The sequence below is a fragment of the Emys orbicularis genome, chromosome 20 (genome assembly GCF_028017835.1).
Source record: "Emys orbicularis isolate rEmyOrb1 chromosome 20, rEmyOrb1.hap1, whole genome shotgun sequence".
Classification (NCBI taxonomy): Eukaryota; Metazoa; Chordata; order Testudines; family Emydidae; genus Emys; species Emys orbicularis.
Genome location: NC_088702.1, coordinates 22394138 through 22417823, shown reverse-complemented (window position 1 = coordinate 22417823; position 23686 = coordinate 22394138). Strand labels below are relative to the sequence as shown.

The following is a 23686-nucleotide window of genomic DNA, read 5'->3' as shown; positions in this document are numbered from 1 at the left end:
CACTCCCGCTGCGCTGTGTCTCATTGCCCCCAACCGGCCCCTCGCTCTGCGGACCGCCCCTCATCACATGCCCTATTTCCCCAATGTGGGCCCACAAATACGTTTGGCGCCAGGCTCACAAAAAGTTAATCCAGCCCTGTCGGGGGAGTGCGGTTTCCTGGTCCTGCTGGCAGTCATGGGGGCTCTGCAGGGAAGCGTGGGATCAGAGGCAGCCTGCAAAGAACCAGCCTAGAACAAGGTGGGGTGAGTTGTCTCTCGCAGTCATAGGGAGCAGCCTGTTTTGTCTCCCTCTGGTTTCTGGTTCTTGTGGGTGAACGTTCTGGATCCCCAGAAGCAGAGTCACCTCACACTGCAGCCTGCCAGCAGGAGGATTTGACCTTTGTCTCTGACTGCTCTGGGTGGGTACTGCCAACATACCCACCACAAAGGGCTCAGTGCTGCGGCTACCCCAGAGCTGTAGCAAAGAGCTCTGAGGATCCAGCCATGCTGTTCACCAGCTCATGCATGTGTAATCTCTCGTCCGATCTCATTTCAGCCCGTCTGTGATCAATCCCCCAACTGGAGATTTGGTTGCATCACAGACCCCAGCGCCGATCTACTGCTTCCCCATCACCATGGAGGCTTCTCTTGCCGTCTGCATCCTCACTGCTCTCCTGGCTACGGGTGAGTGGGGTCTGTCCCTACACGAGCTGTCAAGGCTGTATCCCCACTTTGAACTTTAGGGTACAAATGTAGGGGCCTGCATGAAAACTTCTAAGCTTATTTACCAGCTTAGCTCTGGTCCGCTGCCACCATCTTAAGAATTCCCTCCCTGGGAAGCCTTGAGAAACCTTTCACCAATTCCCTGGTGAATACAGATCCAAACTCCTTGGATTTTAAACAAGGAGAAATTGACCCTTCCCCCCTCCTTCCTTTCACCAACTCCTGGTGAATACAGATCCAAACCCCCTTTGGATCTTAAAACAAGGAGAAATCAATCAGGTTCTTAAAAAGAAGGCTTTTAATTAAAGCAAAAGGTAAAAATCATCTCTGCAAAATCAGTATGGAAAATAACTTTACAGGGTAATCAAACTTAAAGAGCTCAGAGGAATCCCCTCTGTCTTAGGTTCAAAGTATAGCAAACAAGATAAGCACTCTGGTAAAAGGTACATTTACAAGTTGAGAAAACAAAGTAAATCTAAGACGCCTTGCCTGGCTTTTACTTACAATTTTGAAATAAGAGAGACTTGTTTAGAAAGATGGGGAGAACCTGGATTGATGTCTGGTCCCTCTCAGTCCCAAGAGCGAACAACCCCTTAAACAAAGGACACACACAAAAGCCTTTCCCCCCCCCAAGATTTGAAAGTATCTTGTCCCCTTATTGGTCCTTGGGGTCAGGTGTCAGCCAGGTTACCCGAGCTTCTTAACCCTTTACAGGTAAAAGGATTTGGAGTCTCTGGCTAGGAGGGATTTCATAGCACTGTACACAGGAGAGCTGTCACCCTTCCCTTTATAGTTATGACACGCCCCCCAAATCACAGATAGTGTTGGACGTCCGGTTCCACACTGGCTGTGATTTCTTCCTGGAGCTCTAGGAGAAAACAGAGTTAATAAAACACATGTACCTTTAGACATACTACTGATTATATAAAAACTAACAATATGTTTTATTTCAAGAACAATTGTTAACCAGTTAACTCTGGGAAACTTTCCCGGGAGAGTGCATCAGCCACTTTGTTAGAAGCTCCCGAAATGTGTTGTATTTCAAAATCAAAATCTTGGAGAGCTAAACTCCACCGAAGAAGTTTTTTGTTATTTCCCTTGGCGGTATGAAGCCACTGTAGCGCAGCATGGTCTGTTTGTAGTTGGAAACGTCGTCCCCAAACATATGGGCGTAACTTTTCCAGCGCGTACACAATGGCGTAGCATTCCTTTTCGCTGATTGACCAGTGGCTTTCCCTCTCAGACAGTTTCTTGCTGAGAAACACGACAGGATGGAATTCTTGATCCGGTCCTTCCTGCATTAAAACTGCTCCCACGCCTCGCTCGGAAGCATCTGTGGTTACTAGGAACGGTTTGTCAAAGTCTGGGGCCCTTAGCACAGGGTCAGACATGAGTGTTGCCTTAAGCTGGTTAAAGGCCTTTTGACACTTATCAGTCCACTGAACTGCATTTGGCTGTTTCTTTCTGGTTAGGTCTGTCAGCGGGGCGGCGATTTGGCTGTAGTGTGGTACAAATCGCCTATAATATCCGGCCAAGACTAAGAAGGATTGGACCTGTTTCTTTGACTTTGGAACCGGCCACTTTTGGATAGCATCCACTTTGGCCTGTAGGGGATTTATAGTTCCTTGACCCACCTGGTGCCCCAGGTATGTCACTCTGTTTTGGCCTATTTGACACTTTTTAGCCTTAACAGTTAGTCCTGCCTGCCGGATGCGCTCGAAGACTTTTTTCAGGTGCTCCAGGTGTTCTGTCCATGAATCAGAAAAAATGGCCACATCATCGAGATAGGCAACTGCAGATTCTCCCAATCCCGCTAAGAGACCATCTACAAGTCTTTGGAAGGTGGCGGGTGCATTTCGCAACCCGAAAGGGAGTACATTGAATTCATACACCCCTGCCTGGGTGACGAAGGCGGACCTTTCCTTAGCGGGTTCATCTAGTGGTACTTGCCAGTACCCCTTGGTTAAGTCTAAAGTAGAGATGAATTGGGCATGTCCCAATTTCTCCAATAGCTCATCTGTGCGTGGCATTGGATAGTTGTCAGGACGAGTTACAGCATTTAGCTTACGGTAGTCCACGCAAAAGCGTATTTCCCCATCTGGTTTGGGAACTAGAACCACTGGAGATGCCCATGCACTGGTAGAGGGGCGGATTATACCCATCTGTAGCATGTCCTGGATCTCCCTTTGAATAGCCGCTTGGGCATGAGGTGACTCCCGGTAGGGTGGGGTTCTAATTGGGTGAGCATTACCTGTGTCAATGGAGTGGTATGCCCGTTCGGTCCGTCCTGGAGTGGCTGAGAAAATCGGTGCAAAGCTTGTGCACAGCTCCTTTATCTGCTGTCGCTGCAGACGTCCCAGGGTCGTGGAGAGGTTCACCTCTTCCACGCCACCATTCCTTTTTCCTTCATAGTAGACACTTGCAGGCCACTCCGCGTCATCAGTTTCCTGGGCTGTAAACTGGCAAACGTTTAATTCTCTAGAATAAAAGGGCTTAAGAGAATTAACATGGTATACCTTAGGCTTTATGTTGGAGGTGGGGGAGGCTATGAGATAGTTAACAGCTCCTAGGCGCTCCTGGACCGTGAATGGTCCTTCCCACGACGCTTCCATTTTATGGGCCTGGAGCGCCTTTAAGACCATGACTTGGTCTCCTACTTTGAAGGACCGTTCTCTGGAATGTTTATCATACCAGGCCTTTTGCTCTTCCTGAGCATCCTTTAGGTTTTCTTTAGCAAGGGCTAAAGAGTGTCGGAGGGTGTTTTGTAGGTTGCTTACAAAGTCTAGAATGTTAGTTTCTGGAGAAGGCGTAAACCCCTCCCATTGCTGCTTCACCAACTGTAATGGCCCCTTAACCTCGCGGCCATACACAAGTTCAAATGGTGAAAACCCTAAACTGGGATGTGGTACAGCCCTGTAGGCAAAAAGCAACTGCTGCAACACTAGGTCCCAATCATTGGAGTGTTCATTTACGAATTTACGTATCATGGCCCCCAAAGTTCCATTAAACCTCTCCACCAGACCATTGGTTTGATGGTGATGAGGGGTGGCAACCAAGTGATTCACCCCATGAGCTTTCCACAGGTTTTTCATGTTCCCTGCCAGGAAATTAGTTCCCGAATCTGTAAGGATGTCGGAGGGCCAACCTACCCTGGCAAAAATGTCTGCTAATGCCTGGCACACACTTTTAGCCTTGGTGTTGCGTAAGGGTACAGCTTCCGGCCATCGGGTAGCAAAATCCATGAAAGTCAGTACGTACTGCTTTCCTCTGGGTGTCTTCTTTGGGAAAGGACCCAGAATATCCACAGCTACTCGCTGAAATGGGACCTCTATTATGGGTAGTGGCTGGAGAGGGGCTTTAACCTGGTCTTGGGGCTTTCCCACTCGTTGGCACACCTCACAAGACCGGACATAATTAGCAACGTCCTTGCCCATTCCCTCCCAGTGGAAGGACTTCCCCAACCGGTCTTTGGTTTTGTTCACCCCAGAATGGCCACTGGGATGATCATGGGCTAAGCTCAAGAGCTTTACCCGATACTTAGTGGGAACTACCAACTGTCTTTGAGGATGCCAGTCTTCCTGGTGCCCACCAGAAAGAGTCTCCTTGTATAAAAGCCCTTTTTCTACAACAAACCGGGATCGGTTAGAAGAGCTGAGAGGCGGTGTGGTGCTCCGCGCCGCCTCCCAAGCTTTTTGAAGGCTGTCATCTGCTTCCTGCTCGGCCTGGAACTGTTCCCTTGATGCTGGAGACATCAGTTCCTCCTTGGACTGTGGACTGGGGCTTGGTCCCTCTGGAAGCGATGCAGGTGCTGGGGCTGTTTCCATTGACTGTGAACCACTGTCCGCTGGTGCACTATGTGGTATTTCAGGCTCTGGCTGAGCCTCTTGGGTAGGGTTATCTGCTGCTTCCGCCAGTTTAGGCTCGCTGGTGCCCTCTGGCATTGGAGTTGTAGACGGGGTTGCAAGCGCTGGACTCAGTGCTGGCAATGGTTCTGGTGCTGGTTGCGTTGCCAGTTCCGGTTCTGGGACTGGCTTTGGCTGGGTCTCTGGGATTGGATCCACTATGGCTGTTGCAGTCGTTGGCAGGGGATCCGGTTCCACCACCTGTGTTTGGGTCTCCGGTAACACAGACGGGGCCCTGGTGGACGGCTCAGGAACAGGGATGGGGGTGAAAGCTTGCTTAGCCTGGCTGCGGGTGACTATTCCCACCCTCTTGGCTAGCTTCACATGGTTGGCCAAGTCTTCCCCCAGCAGCATGGGAATGGGATAATTGTCATAGACTGCAAAAGTCCACATTCCTGACCAGCCCTTGTACTGGACATGCAACTGGGCTGTAGGCAAGGTTACAGACTGTGACACGAAGGGTTGAATTGTCACTGTAGCCTCAGGGTTGATGAGTTTGGGGTCCACTAGGGATTGGTGGATAGTTGACACTTGTGCCCCAGTGTCCCTCCAAGCGATAACCTTCTTTCCGCCCACTCTCAAGGTTTCCCTTCGCTCCGAGGGTATGAGAGAGGCATCTGGGTCTGGGGTTCTTTGGTGTGATTGGGGTGTAATGAACTGTAAACGGTTGGGGTTCTTGGGGCAGTGAGCCTTTATATGCCCCAGTTCATTACATTTAAAACATCGCCCTGCTAAGGTATCACCGGGGCGATGTTGGTTGATGGAGACTGGTGTGGTGGGGTGAGAAGGCGTCTGGGGTTTCCCTTGGGATGTGGGTGGGGCCTTGGGTTGTCCCCGGTGATAAGGTTTTGTTTCGGCTTGCCCCTTCTGATATTCGCTCCAACTGCTACTAGCTTTTTTCTTTTCTGTCACCTCCACCCATTTGGCTCCAATCTCCCCCGCCTCGGTTACAGTTTTGGGCTTCCCATCTAGGATGTACCTTTCTATTTCCTCAGGAACACCCTCTAAAAACTGCTCCATTTGCAATAGGAAGGGCAACTCTTCCGTAGATTTAACATTTGCTCCTGATATCCAGGCATCCCAATTTTTCCCAATGTGGTAGGCATGTTGGGTAAATGACACATCAGGTTTCCACCTTAGGGCTCTGAACCGCCGACGGGCATGCTCAGGTGTTAGCCCCATTCTGATTCTGGCCTTGTTTTTAAAAAGTTCATAACTGTTCATGTGTTCCTTAGGCATTTCAGCCGCCACCTCTGCTAAGGGTCCACTGAGCTGCGGCCTCAGCTCTACCATGTACTGGGTTGAAGGGATGTTGTATCCAAGGCAGGCCCTTTCAAAATTTTCTAAGAAGGCCTCAGTATCATCGCCTGCCTTGTAGGTGGGGAATTTCCTGGGATGGGAAGTGGTACCTGGAGAGGAGTTGTTAGGATGGTCTGATGCACCCTGCCTAGTCCTTGCTGCTTCCAGTTCCATCTCTTTTTCTTTCAGCTCCATCTCTCTTTTATGGGCCTCCTCTTGGGCTTTCTCTTCTCTGTCTCTCAGCTCCATCTCTCTCTTGTGGGCCCCCTCTTTGGCTTTCTCTTCTTTGTCTCTCAGCTCTATCTCCTTTTCTTTCAGCTCCATAGCTCTCTTGTGGGCCTCCTCTTTAGCTTTTTCTTCTTTGGTAGTCATTTTCCTGGTTTTCTTGTGCTGGGTCACACCCCTCTGCAGTTGACTGAAACTGGGATGTACTTAGCTCAGGCTCCTGCTGAGTGCTGCTAAGTTAACAGAGACTTTCTAACAAGCTACTCCCGAGGATGTAAAAAGAAAAAAAAACACAATTCAGATTGTAAATTACCTTTACCAGATCAAAGTTTGCTCACTTATTGAACCGTTCTCTTAACAAAGGACCTTGTTAAAAAAAACTTAACACCTCTGCCTTCAGGCAAGGAGAGATAAGATATGCATCTACCTTCAGCTCTGCTTTCCAAGCAGCTAGAAGGAAAAAAAATCTTACTGGCTTTTGGGTTTAAAACGATCCCACCGCTGTGCCACCATGTCAAGGCTGTATCCCCACTTTGAACTTTAGGGTACAAATGTAGGGGCCTGCATGAAATCTTCTAAGCTTATTTACCAGCTTAGCTCTGGTCCGCTGCCACCATCTTAAGAATTCCCTCCCTGGGAAGCCTTGAGAAACCTTTCACCAATTCCCTGGTGAATACAGATCCAAACTGCTTGGATTTTAAACAAGGAGAAATTGACCCTTCCCCCCTCCTTCCTTTCACCAACTCCTGGTGAATACAGATCCAAACCCCCTTTGGATCTTAAAACAAGGAGAAATCAATCAGGTTCTTAAAAAGAAGGCTTTTAATTAAAGCAAAAGGTAAAAATCATCTCTGCAAAATCAGTATGGAAAATAACTTTACAGGGTAATCAAACTTAAAGAGCTCAGAGGAATCCCCTCTGTCTTAGGTTCAAAGTATAGCAAACAAGATAAGCACTCTGGTAAAAGGTACATTTACAAGTTGAGAAAACAAAGTAAATCTAAGACGCCTTGCCTGGCTTTTACTTACAATTTTGAAATAAGAGAGACTTGTTTAGAAAGATGGGGAGAACCTGGATTGATGTCTGGTCCCTCTCAGTCCCAAGAGCGAACAACCCCTTAAACAAAGGACACACACAAAAGCCTTTCCCCCCCCAAGATTTGAAAGTATCTTGTCCCCTTATTGGTCCTTGGGGTCAGGTGTCAGCCAGGTTACCCGAGCTTCTTAACCCTTTACAGGTAAAAGGATTTGGAGTCTCTGGCTAGGAGGGATTTCATAGCACTGTACACAGGAGAGCTGTCACCCTTCCCTTTATAGTTATGACACGAGCTGATTTCCTAACTTCTCCAATGGACCAACAGCCCAGAGCTGCCTGCCAGGTGAAACTGTTCCTGAACGTAACCGAAAAGCAGCAAGAGAATAACGGCGGTTGTGCTGGGAGCGTCTAGGAGGAGAGGACTGGAAGTCACAAACAACAAGTGAATCAATTCTGGAAATGGGAGGAAATATTTATTCTTTAAATCTCTCGAACCATGTCCGGACTTGTTCCACTTCAGAGCTGGCCAGAAACGAAGAAGGGCATTTCTGAAAGCGGATTTTCCTGACAAGTTTGTCTGAAAGGCAGCAAATCGGAATTTCGGTAACATGAGCTCAAGATGATATAAAAGGCATTTCTATATGATCCCCAGGTGTAGCTCCGCTGGAGTCAATGGGGCCAGGTCCCCAGCTGGGGTCAGTTACATTCAAGGGAAGGCGAGGGGGTAAGGAAAGGACATATCTAGACCCGTCATGTTCTCTCTCCTTCTCCAGGGTCCTGTCTGCAGTGTGAGCATTGTGTTGGCCTAGGACAGAACTGCACGGGTGACCTACACACCTGCGGCACTGGGGAAGACTTTTGTGGTGTCGTTTTTACGGAAGCCACGCAGGGTAGGTGAAATGGCTGCTAACCAACGTGGGTCAGGGACGTGGGCGGTGGGTATAATAGGCCAGGGAAGGCACTGCTGCCACTGCTGTGGGACACTGGGCTGGTGCTACTCCGTCTCTGGGCCCGTGGGTGCGACTCGGGCTGCTCAGGCCGGGGCTCGGGGCCCCAGTGGGCCGGCTGGGGCCAGCCTGGGGATCCTCTGGCAGCAGGGGGTGGGGGAGGGGTGGGTCTGGGTTCTGGCTGGCCCAGGTCTTCTCCAGATGTGGGAAGGGGACAGGGAGGCTCAGGGCTCCAGCCCAGGGGGGTGGGGCCTCATGTGGAAGGGGCGGGGCCATGGGGCTAGGCTCCCTGAAGTGGGGGTCCACCTCCCGCCCATGGGCAGGGAACAGGATAGGGTGGCCAGGTGCCTGGTTTTCAACTGGAAAGTCCGGTCAAAAACGGGACCTGACAGTGTCCAGTCAGATCTACTAACCGGACACCCAAAATCCAGATACTGAGCTGGGGAGGTGGGGAGGCGCTGGGTCATCACTCGTGCCAGCCCCTACTGAGCCGGGCCTGCCTCCGACCTTCACTGGGCGGCTACATCTCCCAGCCCCGACTCTGCAGGCGAGTCCCTCCTGACCTGGGTGGGAGGGGAAAAGCAGCAAGCAATGGGGGAGCAGGGGGCAGAGGAGTGGATGGGGCAGGGCCTCAGGGGAAGAGGTGGGGCAGGGAAGGTTCCTGCTGCAGTGTCCATTTTTTAAAATACTACCAAGATGGCAAACCTAGAACAGGGTGGGGAGCTGGGATTCCTGGGTTCTAGTCCCAACTCTGGGTAGGGGACTTCGGCCCGGATCTCTCCCCAGCTACGGTCGTGCCTGACCCCCTGGCCTTTGGGGGGTCTCTCCATCTCCCCTGTTGATGCCGCCCCATGTTGTATGAAATAATTAAACATTCCCTAGAACCTGACTTCCCCACGTCCACATGGAGCGTCCGACCCACTGGGTTCTTTGGTATACAGGGGGCAACCCCCCACATTCACGCCAGCCTGGGCTTTGTGCAGGGCCTGATCCAGTAGTCGTGCTCTGAGGGCATCCCCTGGATCAGACCCTGCAGGTGATATTGGCAGGAGGAGATCAGGTTTTTGAATCCTGCCGGAGCTAAGGGGTGACCAGGATGCATGGTGTCGACCCTCCATGTACCCCCTGGTGGAAGCTTTGGCAATGAAAGGACTTTATGGGCAGGAGATTTGGGGTCCCCAGGGTTTGGCAGCAGCTGAGTGGGGAGCTGGAGGATCTAAATACTGGATTTATGTGTTGATATCACCTTCACTAGCCCTGAGGGTACTTAGGTGAGTCACTTCTTCTTCCTGTGCCTCAGTTTCCCCCTGGATAGAGGATGGCTAATGGGAGATGGCCATCGTTGTGAAGAGGGCATCAATGGGGTGGAAATGGAATAAATCTCTGTCTTCACCTCCTGTGCAGCGGGAGAGAAGGTCCACACCATTATCAAGAGGTGTGTGACATCCAGCCAATGTGAAGCCGGCCCCGTCTCTATGAATTTTGGGCAGGGAATGACAACAAGGACGGGCGTCGCCTGCTGCGTAGGAGACGCCTGCAGAACAACCACCGTTACAGGTACCTCTCCCCATCCCCGCCTCTCCTTCCCCATCCCCTGCACCTCCTGTCCAACGTTACCTTCCTGGGTCTGGGACTCCTGCCCTGCAGGGGGCGCCCCTTGGAATAACACTGAGCCCCTGGCTGGGTGGAGTTTAGTGGGCGGGGCTCTAGGCTGCCCCCAGGTGTGAACCCAGCTGACCCCACCCGGGGCGGGATCCAGGGCTCCCTGCTGCAAACCTCTCCCCAGCCCCTGCTGCCCCCGGCGTCCCCAGAGCTACAGCTCCCCCTGCAGGGGGCGCCCAGGGCTGAGCTGAGCTGCCCCCAGCTGCTCTCCCTGCCCCGACGCCGCCTGGGGCTCGTCCCCCGAGCTGACTGCGTTTGCTCCGCTTCTCTCCAGTGCCCCCGGCTGACACCAAACCCAACGGCCGGAGCTGCCCAGCCTGCTACTCTCTGTCCTCCCTGCAATGCCATGAAGAGACCATACAGTGTACTAGAGCTGAGACCCACTGTGTCGACTTCACCCCGACCCGAACAACGGGTAACTTCCGTTCATTTATTCTGGGGTTATTTTTGCTTTGTTCACCCCCCTTCCCCAGTGGGGCAGAAGCGAGATGGTAAGTTAAGGTATCGGCTGCTGATCTGGATACCTGGGTTCTGTTCCCAGCATTGACTTTGGGCCAGTGTCTGCCCCTCCGTGGGCCTCTGGTTTTCCTCCCCTCCTTTGACTGTGTCTAGTTTAGTCTGTACGCTGTTCATGGTAAGAACTGGCTCAGTATTTTAAAACCCAGGAGTGCCAGTTGCTGCACAGAACTTTGATTGAGATCTGGGTCCCCTCTTCTGCCAGATGCTAACGGACACCTTGTGAGATGCAGTCCCTGCCCCCAAAGAGCCTGCAATCTAAAGAGACAAAAGAAGGATCATTCTGCCCATTTTAAAGATGGGGAAACTGAGGCACTGAGCACTGCCGTGATTTGTCCAAGGTCACACAGGAAGGCTGTAGCAGGACTCGGAATGGAACCTAGTTTTGCAGAGTCCCATCATGGTGCTGTAACTCACTAGAAAGCCACCCTACTTAGAGATCCTACTACTGCCACCAGCACTGGGCTAGTGCTTTGCTAGGGGGTCGCTAATACTGGCTGGATCCAATCCGAGTGCCATTGGTGGGCTCTAGATCGGGGCTGGCTCAAGGACACACAGTGAGTCTGCATAAGAGCAGAGGAGGAGGGGGAGGCCATCCAGGCCCAGACAGAGATGGAGGCTGTGGTGGGGCCCTGAAGAGGGGGAGGCCATTGTGTCCTAGTCCAGCTGGAGGAGGGAAGCTGCTCCCCTGACAATCGCCTGCTTTCCTCCAAACACGCAGGTCGAAGCGCAACTCAGATGGTCATGAAGGGCTGCGTTTCTGAGTCCTTCTGCGCCCAGTTACAAGGGGGTTCAGGGACCATCTCAGAGATCGGTGGAGATCTATTCACGGCCAAATGCACAGCGGCCTCTGGCGTGGCGGGCGTGGCTCTGGGACCAGTCGGGCTCCTCCTCCCAGCCTTCCCTGGGCTCCTCCTCCTGAAGCTTCTCTCCTGATTCCCCACCCGGTGCAACAGCGACACTGCACTGAAATCCACCTTGCGTTAGCCCCTCTCCCCCGCAGGGGTTCTTGGCTCCTGGGTGGAGTTACATCCCCTTGATATTGTTGCACTGAATAGTACAAACTGGAGAGCAAACGCTCTGGAATTTATTTATTTCAGTGGGGAAAAATGTAATTCTCATGGGTGGTGCTGTCGAGAAGCCAGTTAAGAACATAAGAGCGGCAACAGCTAGTCCAGTGTCCTGTCTCCAACACTGGCACACCCAGAACTTCAGGGGCTGTGTATCAAACAAGGCAAATTTGGAGAGTCACACCCCTGTCTGTCCTCCTGGCTTCTGGCAGTCAGAGGTTTAGGGACACCCAGAGCACGGGGTTGCCACTCAATCTCTGCCAGAAGGGAGAGAGTTCAAATATCTGATTGTTATTGTCAGACCTAGAACAACCCCCCCCCCCCAGTGCTAGGTGTTGTACATTGTGATTGCTATTTATTAGGTATATTACGGTAGCACCTAGGCCCCCAGTCTCAGCCCCCACTGCGCGAGGTGCTGTACATTCTTATTGCTATTTATCAGATATCTCCACCCGTCACAGTGACCTTTGACCCAGTGACCTCATCCTCCTCAGGGCCCTCCCTGTCCAGAACAGCTAACAGGAACCTGGGATCTCTCCTGACTGTGAGATAAAAAGGAGCGTGACCCATTGATGAATGGACGTGGCTGTTGCAGACCAACCCCAGCTCAGGGAGATGTTCTTGCCAGGTCTGCAGCTTTTCAGGCAGGAGTGTCCGGAGCAGGCCATGCGGGGTCCGGTGAAACCTCTTGCACTGAGCGTTTCCTGGTGGGCGACAGGGTGGTGTTCGGCTAGGCCGGACAGTTTGCACAGTTCAGAACCGTACTGTGGCCGTGGCCTGGCCCTGGAGGTGTGCATCTCCGAAGTCCACACGATCTTCTTCAGGTCCTCGTAGCATGCGCATAGTCGCCTTCACAGTCTTGACCCACTTCTCTACTGTAACATCTCCTGGTCTAGTCGGGAACCCACCGAATTCTGTGAGCTTTGGCTCCCGTGGGACATAAATAGCAGAGGGTTGGTCTGTTGCTCTTTTAGCCACTGATAAATCTTCTCTCTGCTCGGTTCTAGCTTGTCGTAATGCCTCTAGGGCAGGGGTAGGCAACCTTTCAGAAGTGGTGTGCCGAGTCTTCATTTATTCACTTTAATTTAAGGTTTTGCATGCCGGTAATACATTTTAACATTTTTTTAGAAGGGGTCTCTCTCTAAGTCTATATTATATAACTAAACTATTGTTGTATGTAAAGTAAACAAGGTTTTCAAAATGTTTAAGAAGCTTCATTTAAAATCAAATTAAAATGCTGATCTTATGCCGCCAGCCTGCTCAGCCCACTGGGTGGGGGGGTTCAGGGCAGAGGGCTGGGTGCTGCGGGGACTCGAGGTCAGGGCAGAGGGCTGGGTGTTGGGGGGGACTTGAGGTCAGGGCAGAGGGCTGGGGTGTGTGGGGGTGCAGGGCAGAAGGCTGGGTGTGGGGGGGTTCAGGGCAGAGGGCTGGGTGTTGGGGGGGACTCGAGGTCAGGGCAGAGGGCTGGGGTGTGTGGAGGTGCAGGGCAGAAGGCTGGGTGTTGGGGGGACTCGAGGTCAGGGCAGAGGGCTGGGGTGTGTGGGGGTGCAGGGCACAAGGCTGGGTGTGGGGTGGGGGTGCAGGGCAGAGGGATGGGTGTGTTGGGGTGTGGAGGTGCAGGGCAGAAGGCTGGGTGTTGGGGGCAACTCGAGGTCAGGGCAGAGGGCTGGGGGGTGTGGGGGTGCAGGGCAGAGGGATGGGGGGGTTCAGGGCAGAGGGCTGGGTGTTGGGGGGGACTCGAGCTCAGGGCAGAGGGCTGGGGCATGTGTGGAGATGCAGGGCAGAAGGCTGGGTGTTGGGGGCAACTGGAGGTCAGGGCAGAGGGCTGGGGTGTGTGGGGGGGTGCAGGGCAGAGGGATGGGGCTGTGGGGGTGGGGAAGTGCAGGGCAGAAGGCTGAGGTGCTTGGCTCCTGGGGGTGCTCCCAGCCCCCTGCCCTGAGCGGCTCAAGGCAGGGGGCTGGGAGGGATATGACCTGTTCCACCCCCTTCCCCCAGGCCCGTCCCTATCTCTCTCTGCCTGCTCTACGGAGCAGCGAGCACGCTGCGCTGGGCTCTGCTCCTCTGGGAGGAGGAGGGGCCGGAATGCACCACGTTGTGTGAAGAAAGGGGGGAGCTTGGCTGCCGCAGGACCAAGCTTCTGCCTCCTGCCCCCGCAGGGGAGAGCGGTGGGCGGGGGGGGCTGAGTGTGGCGGGGGGCCGGGACCCCCTCCCTACCGCTCTCCCCTGCGGGGACAGTAGGCAGACGCTTGGTCCTGCGGCAGCCACGCTTCCTCCTCCCCCCTTTCTTCAAAAAGAAGCCTGCGGGGGCTTGAACGCTGTAGCTCTAAAAGCTGGGCTGATTGGGGAAGCGGCTGCAGCTGGGCCACGCCCCAATCAGAGCCCAGCTGGCCTGTATAAAGAGGCTGGGAGCCAGGCACTCAGCAGTCTCTCTCTGCACTCAGAGAGAGAAGGGCCTGACTGCAGGGAGCAGAGACAGGGCACCTGAGTGGAGCAGGGCTGGGGAGCTCTAGCCGGGATAGCCCCAGGCTGTGGCCTAGCATTGGGCCAAAGGTACTGGGGTTGCAGAGGGCAGCCCAGGGCTAGACCAAGGCAGCAGGTCCAAACCCAACCTTGCCTGTGATGAGTGGTCTATACTGCAGTCTGCCCCAGGGAGCGGGGGCTAGTTGGTGACTGGCAGTGGCCTTACACTGAGGTGAGGTGGGAATAGTGGGTGGGGGTTCCCCTGGGAGGAGAGACCCAGCATGTGTGGGTACTGCCAGGGGGCAGCACCCAGAGCAAGGGGCACTGGGGTCCTGGGAGGGACATGGGGGGTGGGGTGCAGTGTGAATGACAAGGTGGATCACTGGCCTGCAGAGGGCGCTCTGGGTTGGATTGAGCTGATTCACCAGATGACCAGCAGGAGGCACTGCAGGGTGAGTCTGACCCCTTACACACTTGCTCTCCCAGACCTGCTTTCCCTCACTCATATTCACCAGGCTGGGGAAGGGGGTTGGGGGGTGTGTGTGGAGGGGTGAAGGCTCCATCTGGGGATGCAGGCTCTGGAGTGGGGCTGGGGATGAGGGGTTTGGGGTGTGGGAGGGGACCTTGGGCTGGGGAGTGGGGCTGAGGGATTCTAAGTGTGGGAGGGGGCTCTGGGCTGATTCAGGGGGTTGGGGTGTGGGAGGGGATATGGACTCTGGGCTGGGGGGGCAGGCTCTGGAGTGGGGCTAGAAAGGAGGGGTTCAGGGTACAGGAGGGGGTTCCTGGCTGGGACAGGGGGTTGGGTGCAGAGAGGGGTAAGGGCTCCAGATGGACATGCAGGCTCTGGGGTGGGGCTGGGATGAGGGGCTTGGGGTGCAAGAGGGGGTGCAGGCTCTGGGAGGGAGTTTGGGGGTCAGGGCTGGGGCATGGGTGCTGGGAGTGGGCTCTAGGCACCGCTTACCTCAGCATGTCCCTCCGGCTCCTTGGTGGAGGGGCTGAGGACTCTGTACACTACCTCCATCCACAGGCGCCACCCCTGCAGCTCCCATTGGTTGTGGTTCCTGGCCAATGGGAGCTGTGGAACTGGCGCTTGGGGTGAGGGCAGCATGCAGAGCCCCCAGCCATGCCTCTGCCTGACATGTCACCGCTTCCAGGGAGCTGCATGGACCAGGCACATATCCTGCCTTAGCCCCACTGTGCTGCCAACTGGACTTTTAACAGCCCAGTCGGCGCTGCTGGCCAGAGCCACCAGGGTCCCTTTTCAACCAGACGTTCTGGTCAAAAAACGGACACCTGGTGGCAACCCTAAATACCTCAGCCTGGCCTGATAATTTGCGCTGAAGTTCAGCAAACAGGACCTGTAGTTCTTCAATTCCAGCCATTGCTGAACTGTGCTACCAGAACCCAACCAGGAAAGCAATGGGGTAGAATCCTAGAATCTCAGGGTTGGAAGGGACCTCAGGAGGTATCTAGTCCAACCCCCTGCTCAAAGCAGGACCAATCCCCAACTAAATCATCCCAGCCAGGGCTTTGTCAAGCCTGACCTTAAAAACGTCTAAGGAAGGTGATTCCACCACTTCCCTGCTGTTGGGGGGGGGGGGGGGGGAACCTTCTTGGCTTCTGCAGCACCTGGTGGTATCGGATGGTGACAGGATCTGAGTCCTCGCTCCCTTCACCCTGAGGCCAGCCTGACCTCGAGGGCTCCCCTTCCTCCCTCCTGCATGGCAGAGTCCTCGTAACCCTGACAAGGCTGGGCCTGGGATCCCTGGGGGGCTGCACCCCCAGTCTTGTCACAGTCACTTTGACTAGGTATTAGGGCATCCCTAACCTGGGGTGCTCTCTCCACACTGGACGCCTCCTCAAGCCCTGTATTACATTCAAACCAAATACCATTTATTAAACAGCAACTGTAAGAAAAATAAGGAAAAATGGGAAAGGTTAAAGGAACAAGGACCCTGCCCTGTGGGCCGGGAACACCCCAACCAGTCATCTCTGGGATGTGAGATAAGTTCACCGTCTGTCCCTCACCCATGCCAGGCCCTGGCCGTGCTGCGGTGACACAACTGGTCGGCCCCTGCTCTGGCCGTGCCCACACGCCCTCAGGTGCTAGGGCGCAGGACCCTTCTCCCCAGCATTGGCCTCCCTGTTGGGGTCATGAGCCCCCTTGTGCCTGGCAATATTTCCCTGCCCTGGGCCCTCAGGTGTAGCTTGGCCCTGGCTCCCTGTCGGTATTGGTTAACCGGGAGGTGGGCGGGCTCTGTGCTGCTCCAGCTCTGGGCCCTCTGGTTCTGGCTGCCGTTCTCCCCTTAGCTCTGCCCTGCCGCAGCCCCAGCTCACATGGAGGACAGGCCCTCGGGCTCCTGATTCACTCATTGGCCTGCTCCCTGCCTGCCCTGTCAATCGGGCTGACCTGGATCACTGGCCTCTTCCCATTGGTCCTGGGGCCTGCCAGTCTCAGGATCCTGACTCCTCTTCGGCCCTTCCCCTTTCTTTGGGTACTGGGAGAGGGCCGACCACAAACCCACCAGCACATTTCGTGAGTGGCTGCAGTCTGGCACTTCCACGTGAAGCTGGGAGGAAATTTCCCATCACAACTTTTTTTTTTAAATGGAAAATCAGCTTTTTCAACTCAAACATTTTCACAGCAAGGGCTGCCTTCCTCAATTTTCCATTTCCCTCAAGAAACCTCCCTCCACACACACTTTTTTTTTTTTCTCTCCAGTTTTCAGCATTTGGAGTCACATTCTTTTCATTTTAGAGTTTTTGGCTTAAAATTGATTTGTTTTTGGCAGTTTCTGGTCAATTTTTTTTCTGATTTCAGCCCAAAACATTACACTCTTCCACCTGTTTCGCTGAAAATTGTTTCTGGTGTGATAATTTGGGCTCAAAACATTTTTGGATTTAGGTTGAAATGTATTCACTTTAAGGCCAAAAATTGTTCACTTTGTAGCCAAAATTATCCAGTTTTGTGCACTTTTCAACCAACATTATTTCAACCAATTTTCAAATTTTTTTGGCAGATTTTTTTTTTTGCCTGCAATTTGCCAGCACAAGCTTTGATTTTCAGATTTGTTTCCAGGTGTTTATTCTGAAGGAAAACTGAGGTTTCCCTTGGACTGGGGGCATGAATCCAGCTCTACTCTTGCATAACATTTATGACCGTGTTTGTGACCTGGGGTTCATGGACAGAACGAAGAGACACAGAGGCCAAGCTCAAATTACAACCAGCTTGAAAGAAGAGCTGTTGTCAAGTTCATTACAAAGGTGGTGGGAACCCCTGGCATGACTTTGCTAACCTTGACTGCATTGGAGGACCCTGGTTCTTCTCCGTGCCCAGGTCCCTCTGTTGTGCTCTACATTGAAATGGGGCTTAAATTGAGTGTTAATGGCTCAACCTCTCCAGCACATCATCTAGGATCTACAACCTATCCTGGAGGACGATCCCTCACTCTCCCAGATGTTGAGAGACAGGGCAGTCCTTGCTTACAGACAGCCCCCCAACCTGAAGCAAATACTCACCAACTACACACAACAGAAACACTAAACCAGCTACCTATCCCTGCAACAAAGCCTGTTGGCAACTCTGTCTGCATATCTATTAAAGAGACACCATCGTAGGACCTAACCACATCAGCCACATTATCAGGGGCTCGTTCACCTGCACATCTACCAATATGATATGTGCCAGCAATGCCCCTCTGCCATGTACATTGGCCAAACTGGACAGTCTCTATGCAAAAGAATTAATGGACACAAATCAGACATAAAAAACTATAACATTCAAAAACCAGTAGGAGAACACTTCAGTCTCCCTGGACACTCCCTAACAGACCTAAAAGTAGCCATTCTTCTACCAAAAAAAAAAAAACAACTTCCAAAACAGACTTCGGTGAGAAACTGGAATTAATGTGCAAACTTGACACCATCAAATTAGACCTGAATAAAGACTGGGAGTGGCTGGGTCACTACAAATAGTAATTTCCCCCCTGTTGATATTCATACCTTCTTCTCAACTACTGAGAATGGGCCACATCCTCCCTGACTATGATTCTATGACTGTATTAGCCTCTTTAGCACTGACCCCCCACTTGGTAAGGCAACTCCCATCTTTTTATGTGCTGTCTATTTATACTTGCCTACTGTTTCTTTCACACCTTACATCTGATGAAGTGGGTCATAACCTACAAAAGCTTATGCCCAAATAAAATTGTTAGTCTCTAACATGCCACAAGGACGCCTCATTTCTTTTTGCTGATACAGACTAACACAGCTACCCTTCTGAAACCTGATTACAGGTAATATCTCCCCCTCTAAGATGTTCCAATAATCTTCTTTCACAGACTAGACTTTTTCCTAGTCTGGGCCCAATCCTTTCCCGAGTACAGACTTTGTTAGTTCCAGCAGACTTCTCAGGTAGTAAGCCGGGGTTTTCTCATGACTGAAAGCCCCCTTTGTGCGGCTCCACCCCCTTTTATAGCTTTGGCACAAGGCGGGAATCTCTTGTCTGTGCTTGGTCCCCACCCCTCCTTCTAAATGGAAAAGTACCAGGTTTAAGATGGATTCCAGTATCAGGTGACATGGTCACATGTTCCTGTGAGACCTCATTCTTCATTGCCCACAGGTAGACGGGATTCTGCTTGCCGGTAAACAAGCCATTTACAACCAATTGTCCTGTTCAATGGGAGCCATCAAGTTCCTAATGCCCCATTGACAGCCCTCACCTGGTGTGACTACAACAGTAATACAAGTTCATATCTTATATTTCTAACTTTAGATAGAAGAATGATACATGCATACAAATAGGAAAATCAAATTCAGCACATTATAACTTTTTCAGTGATAGGTTACATGAGACCTTTTGCATAAAGCAAACTCCAGTTATGTCATATTCATATTCATCAGCATATTTTCATAAAGCAAATGGAGTGCAACATCATAGCCCCCTCCTGAACTTACTGCCATAGTCTTGGACACTGTCCGTGGTGGAGGCAGTACATGTAAAATCCCTGTTTGTTTCTGGTTACACACCCTTCCAGTACCTTTAAACCCTATAATGTCATTCATAGGTGTTCTTGCAAAGTTCTGGGTTCCTGATCCCCGGTTGCCTGAACATATGTATGGATGTAGTATTGCTAGCAGAATGCAGATAGCAATATCTGTTAAAGTGTAGGTGTCTTGGTATTTAGCCACCAATGCCATGAGGCGGTGTGCCTCAGTTTCCCCTTCCACACAGCAGTGTGGGTCTGTTACGTTCTTGCTGCTGTGCCAAGCTGTAAGCCAGTTTGCAAGTATTAACTAAGGAGCATCAGGTATGTGGAACTGTCCTGTTGCCATCCCTAGCATGTACAAAAGTTTTCCCCCCAAATCAGGTATGTTACACATTTTCACAGGGTTTGTCATTAGCATCAACTCCTTTGTCTTGACCCATAGATGAATTAGCAAAAGACACAAGATTGCCAGCAAATTTATGACAGACCAACTCTGTTCACACAGTTTGGCTTGTTCGGTGTCTATTGCATTCCCCAATCCCTTTGTATACCATGGTAGGTGATCAGATACAGATTCTCCTGCCTCTTTGGAGAAGGTTCTCAATTCAGGTATGCGTTTGGGGTCCTGGCAAGGAAAGGGTGCACTGCAATCATGCCTGCCTGCGGCCCCTCCCTCTGGAATCTCTTTGTGTTGGGCCCCACCCGCTTGTGAAGTTTCCCAAATGCAAAGTTTTTCTTCCTCCTGCCTTGAAGAGACAGTGTGATCTCTTACAAGCGTAGCAGGAACGGCGTTTCGATGGAGTGGCAATAAATCCTTCTCATGGATCAGGTCTCTCCTGATCACAGAAATTTCTGCACCAGCGTCTCTCCAACCTTGGAGTTCTTTGCCACTAAGCTTAACAGCATGCATGTGCTCACTGCTTGGTTGTGTAGAATAAACCTTTACAAATCCTGTGTAATAAGAGGCAGTAGCCTGGGATGCCCCTGTTCTCTGGTAAGCAGCAGTTCCATGTGTTACCTGCTGCCTGTTGCCACACAGTTCAGGGCATTTATTTCTCAGGTGCTCAGTGGAATTACAATGGTAGCACCTTCTGGGCTCCTCAGGAGACTTGGCACGAGTAACAGGGGAATGGGGAGGTGAGCACCCCGCCTCCTTTTTCCCAGGTATAAAACAGTGATTCTGCTTTCCACCAACCCTGTACCCCTCTGCCAGTGGTTTATGTTTAATTGCAGCTTGTGACTGCTCACAAGAATCTGAAAACCCAGCCAATTCACCCACTGCGTCCACCTTTTTGTCCCACAAATGCTGTTTTACATCATCACTGCACATATTCAGGAACTGGTCCTGAGCAGCCCAATCACACATTTCTTCAAAGCTTGTAAAGCCTTTTCCCCTCACCCACTTGTCTAACAAATCCTTCATTTCATTTACATGAGCCACATTACTCAATCCAGATCCCCTCTTAAGGCTCCTGAATTTAACCCTGTAGGTTTCAGCTGTAATCTGGAACTGTTTCAAAACCAATTCCTTAAATTTACCATAGTTTGAAGCATCAGAAATCGGCATCTTATTGAATATGTCCAGAGCTCTCCCAGTCAATTTTGCAGCCAAAGTAGTCCCCTTTTGATCCTCAGGAATCACATGGAGAGTGCACAGTCTGTCAAAGGTGATGAAATATTCAGCAATATCACTGGATTTCATATGGTGGACATAACTACTCCCATTTGTGGATTTTTGGGGCAGTGGAGCCAGCTGCTGGAGGGTTCTGTCTCTTCCACGCCATAAGAGTCAGTTCATGTTTCTGGGTCTCAATTTGGGCCTTGTAGCAGGGTGGTTACCCTGCTCCTGCCCTGAAGGGCTTCAAACAGCCCTGGGAGAGGGCTGTGGCAGGGAAAGCAGCTCCTAGGCTGATTGGGGAAGCAGTCACAGCTGGGCCATGCCCCAGTCAGGCCAGTATCCTGTATCCTGGGAAATTTCCCAAAATCTGGGAATTTTTGAGTAAAATGTTTTGAATGAAAATTCTCAATTTCCCAAGTTGAAACATTTTACTCACAAATTTCCTAGGATAGAGAAGCACTGTAAAAAACTTTATCTGGGAATTTTTCACCAGATTTGGGAAATTTTTAGTGCTAGGTTGGGAAAAGTTGGCATCACAATATAGAAGCAGTGAATCAGGCCTCAGCTGGCCCTATATAAGAGGCTGGGAGCCAGGAGCTCAGCAGTCTCTCTCTAGCTGTAGAGGGAGATGGACCTGGCTGCAGAGACCTGACCGGGGCAGGGCTGGGGAAAGGCAGAGGATCTGGGGAGCTCCAGCCTGGAAAGCCCCAGGCTGCGGCCTAGCAAAAGGCAAATAGGTACTGGGGGTTGCAGAGGGCAGCCCAGGGGTAGGCAAAGGCAGCAGGTCCAAACCCTCCTTGCCTGTGATGAGTCCGGGGCTCCCTGCTGCAAACCTCTCCCCTGCCCCTGCTGCCCCCAGAGCTACAGCCCTGCAGGGGGCACCCGGGGCTGAGCTGTGCCGCCCCCAGCTGCTCTCCCTGCCCCGACGCCGCCTGGGGCTCGTCCCCCGAGCTGACTGCGTTTGCTCCGCTTCTTCCCAGTGCCCCCGGCTAACACCAAACCCAACGGCCGGAGCTGCCGTGGCTGCTACGTGTTGAATGCTGATCAATGCAATGAACAAACCATAGCGTGTACTGGACCTGAGACGCAGTGTATTGATGTCGCTGGGACCGTAACGATGGGTAACTTCAGTTCATTTATTCTGGGGTTATATTTCCTTTGCTGTCCCCCCCCCCCCCGCCACGTAGGGCAGAAGGGAGACACTGTGGGGGGCCACTAGGGAAAGGTATTGGCTGCAGATCAGGACACCTGGGTTCTGTTCCCAGCGCTGGCCTCTGGTGTGACCTTGGACCAGTGTCTTCCCGGCCCTGGGCCTCTGGATCTTTTTCTCTCCATTGCTTGTATAAAGTTTAATCTGTAAACTCTTTGTGGTAGGGCCTGGCTTAGTCCTGGGAACCCCTGTTGTGCCAGGCACTGGACAGACCCCTGACCAAGATTTGGGCCCCTCTTGTGCTGGGTGCTGCACAGACCTTTGACTGAGATCGGGGTCGCCTCTTCTGCCAGATGCTGAAGGGCTCCCAGTGAGATACAGTCTCTGCCCCCAAAGAGTCTGCAATCTAAGCAGGCAAATGAAGGATCTTTCTCCCCATTTTAAAGGTGGGGAAACTGAGGCACGCAGCGGTGCCGTGACTTGCCAAGTGTGACACAGGAAGCCTGTGGCAGAGCTGGGATCTGAAGCTAGTTTTGAGGAGTCCCATCATGGTGCCTTAAGTCACTTCAAAGCCTCCCTGCTTAGAGATCCCACTACTGCCACCAGAACTGAGCTGCTGCTTTGCAGATGAGCTGTGGGGCTAATACAGAGCTCTGGATCGGGGCTGCAAGTGACTGGCTTATAGACACACAGCAAGACTCTGTCGGAGCGGAGGAGAAGGGGGAGGCCATCCCGGGCCAGACAGGCTGGAGGGAGCTGACAGACAGGGAGATGGAGACTGTGGGGGAGTGTGGTGGGGCCGTGAGGAGCGGGAGGCCATTGTGTCCTAGTCCAGCTGGAGGAGTGGAGCTGCTCCCCTGACAATCCCCTGTTTCTTCCAAACATGCAGGTGGAAGTCAAATGCAGACCATCATGAAGGGCTGCGCTTCCGAGTCCGTCTGCGCCCAGATAGAAGCAGGATCTCTGACCTTCGCAGGGATCAGTGCAGATCTAACCACGGCCAAATGCACAGCGACCTCCAGCCAAATGGGCCTGCCTCTGGCAACCACAACCTCCGGCGCGGTGGGCGCGGCTCCGGGGCCAGCCGGGCCCCTCCTCCCAGCCCTCGCTGGGCTCCTCCTGCTGACGCTTCTCTCCTGATTCCCCACCCGGTGCAACGGCCACACCACACTGAAATCCACCCTGCAGCCTGCCTTAGCCCCTCTCCCCCACACAGCTGTTCTCAGGTCCTGGTTGGAGTCACATCCCCTTGATGTTGTTGCACTGAATAAAACACACTGGAGACCAAACTCTCTGGAATTTTTATTTATTTATTTATTTCAAAGGGGAAAAATTTAATTCTCGTGGGTGGGACCATCAAGAAAGCCTGTTAGGAACAGACGAGTGGACACAGCTAGTCCGGTGTCCTGTCTCCGACAGTGGCACAACCAGAACTTCCGCGGCAGTGCCCAGAACACAGCGATATTGGAGAGACCCAGCCCTGTCTTCCCCTTCCGGCTTCTGGTAGACAGAGGTTTAGGGACACCCAGAGCAGGGGGTTGTGTCTCTGAGCAATTGGCAAATTGCCATGGATGGCCCTATCCTCCAGGAACCGATCGAGTTCTTTTCTGAACCCTGCTATACTTTTGCCCATCCCCACATCCCCTGGCAGTGAGTTCCACAGGTTAATTGTGCATCGTGGGGAAAAGCACGGCCTCTTCTTTGTATGAAACCTGCTGCCTGTTCGTTTCATTGGGTGACCCCTGGTTCTGGTGCTGTGGGACAGGGGAAATAGCAGTTCTCTCGTCACTTTCTCCACCCCATGGCATGATTTTCTAGCCCTCTGTCACATCCCCCCTGAGTAGGGTTACCATACGTCCGGGTTTCCCCGGACATGTCCGGCTTTTGGGTCTTTAAATAGCCATCCGGGGGGGGATTTGTAAAAAGCGAAAAATGCCCGGGATTTCCCCCCGACGGCTATTTAAAGACCCAAAAGCGGCTGACCGGGCAGCCGCGCCGGCGGAAAGCGGAACTGGCAGCAGCATGGAGCGGCCGCGAGAGGTGGGTGCGGGCGGCCCGGCTCCCCCTGCCTGGGGCTCCCCCTCTGCAGCGCTGCCCGCCGCGGGGCTGGGG

At 52.6% G+C, this 23686-nt stretch overlaps 1 protein-coding gene across 1 annotated transcript; it reads left to right on the top strand.

The window, feature by feature from the left end:
- Nucleotides 1-536: 536 nt before the first annotated feature.
- On the top strand, nt 537-22714 carry LOC135892724 (phospholipase A2 inhibitor gamma subunit B-like). Its single transcript, XM_065420522.1, has 5 exons — nt 537-663; nt 7937-8053; nt 9515-9667; nt 21405-21545; nt 22464-22714. Exons 1-5 carry the CDS (start codon nt 615-617, stop codon nt 22712-22714), a joined length of 711 nt encoding a protein of 236 aa, XP_065276594.1. The 5' UTR covers nt 537-614.
- The last annotated feature ends 972 nt before the right edge of the window (nt 22715-23686 follow it).

Bases quoted from the DNA above. Each gene is read 5' to 3' on its own strand.
- LOC135892724 (XM_065420522.1), top strand. From the start codon at position 615: ATGGAGGCTTCTCTTGCCGTCTGCATCCTCACTGCTCTCCTGGCTACG. The intron at 8,054-9,514 runs GTAGGTGAAATG...CCTCCTGTGCAG, and splicing joins TTTTACGGAAGCCACGCAGG to CGGGAGAGAAGGTCCACACC. The intron at 9,668-21,404 runs GTACCTCTCCCC...GCTTCTTCCCAG, and splicing joins CAGAACAACCACCGTTACAG to TGCCCCCGGCTAACACCAAA.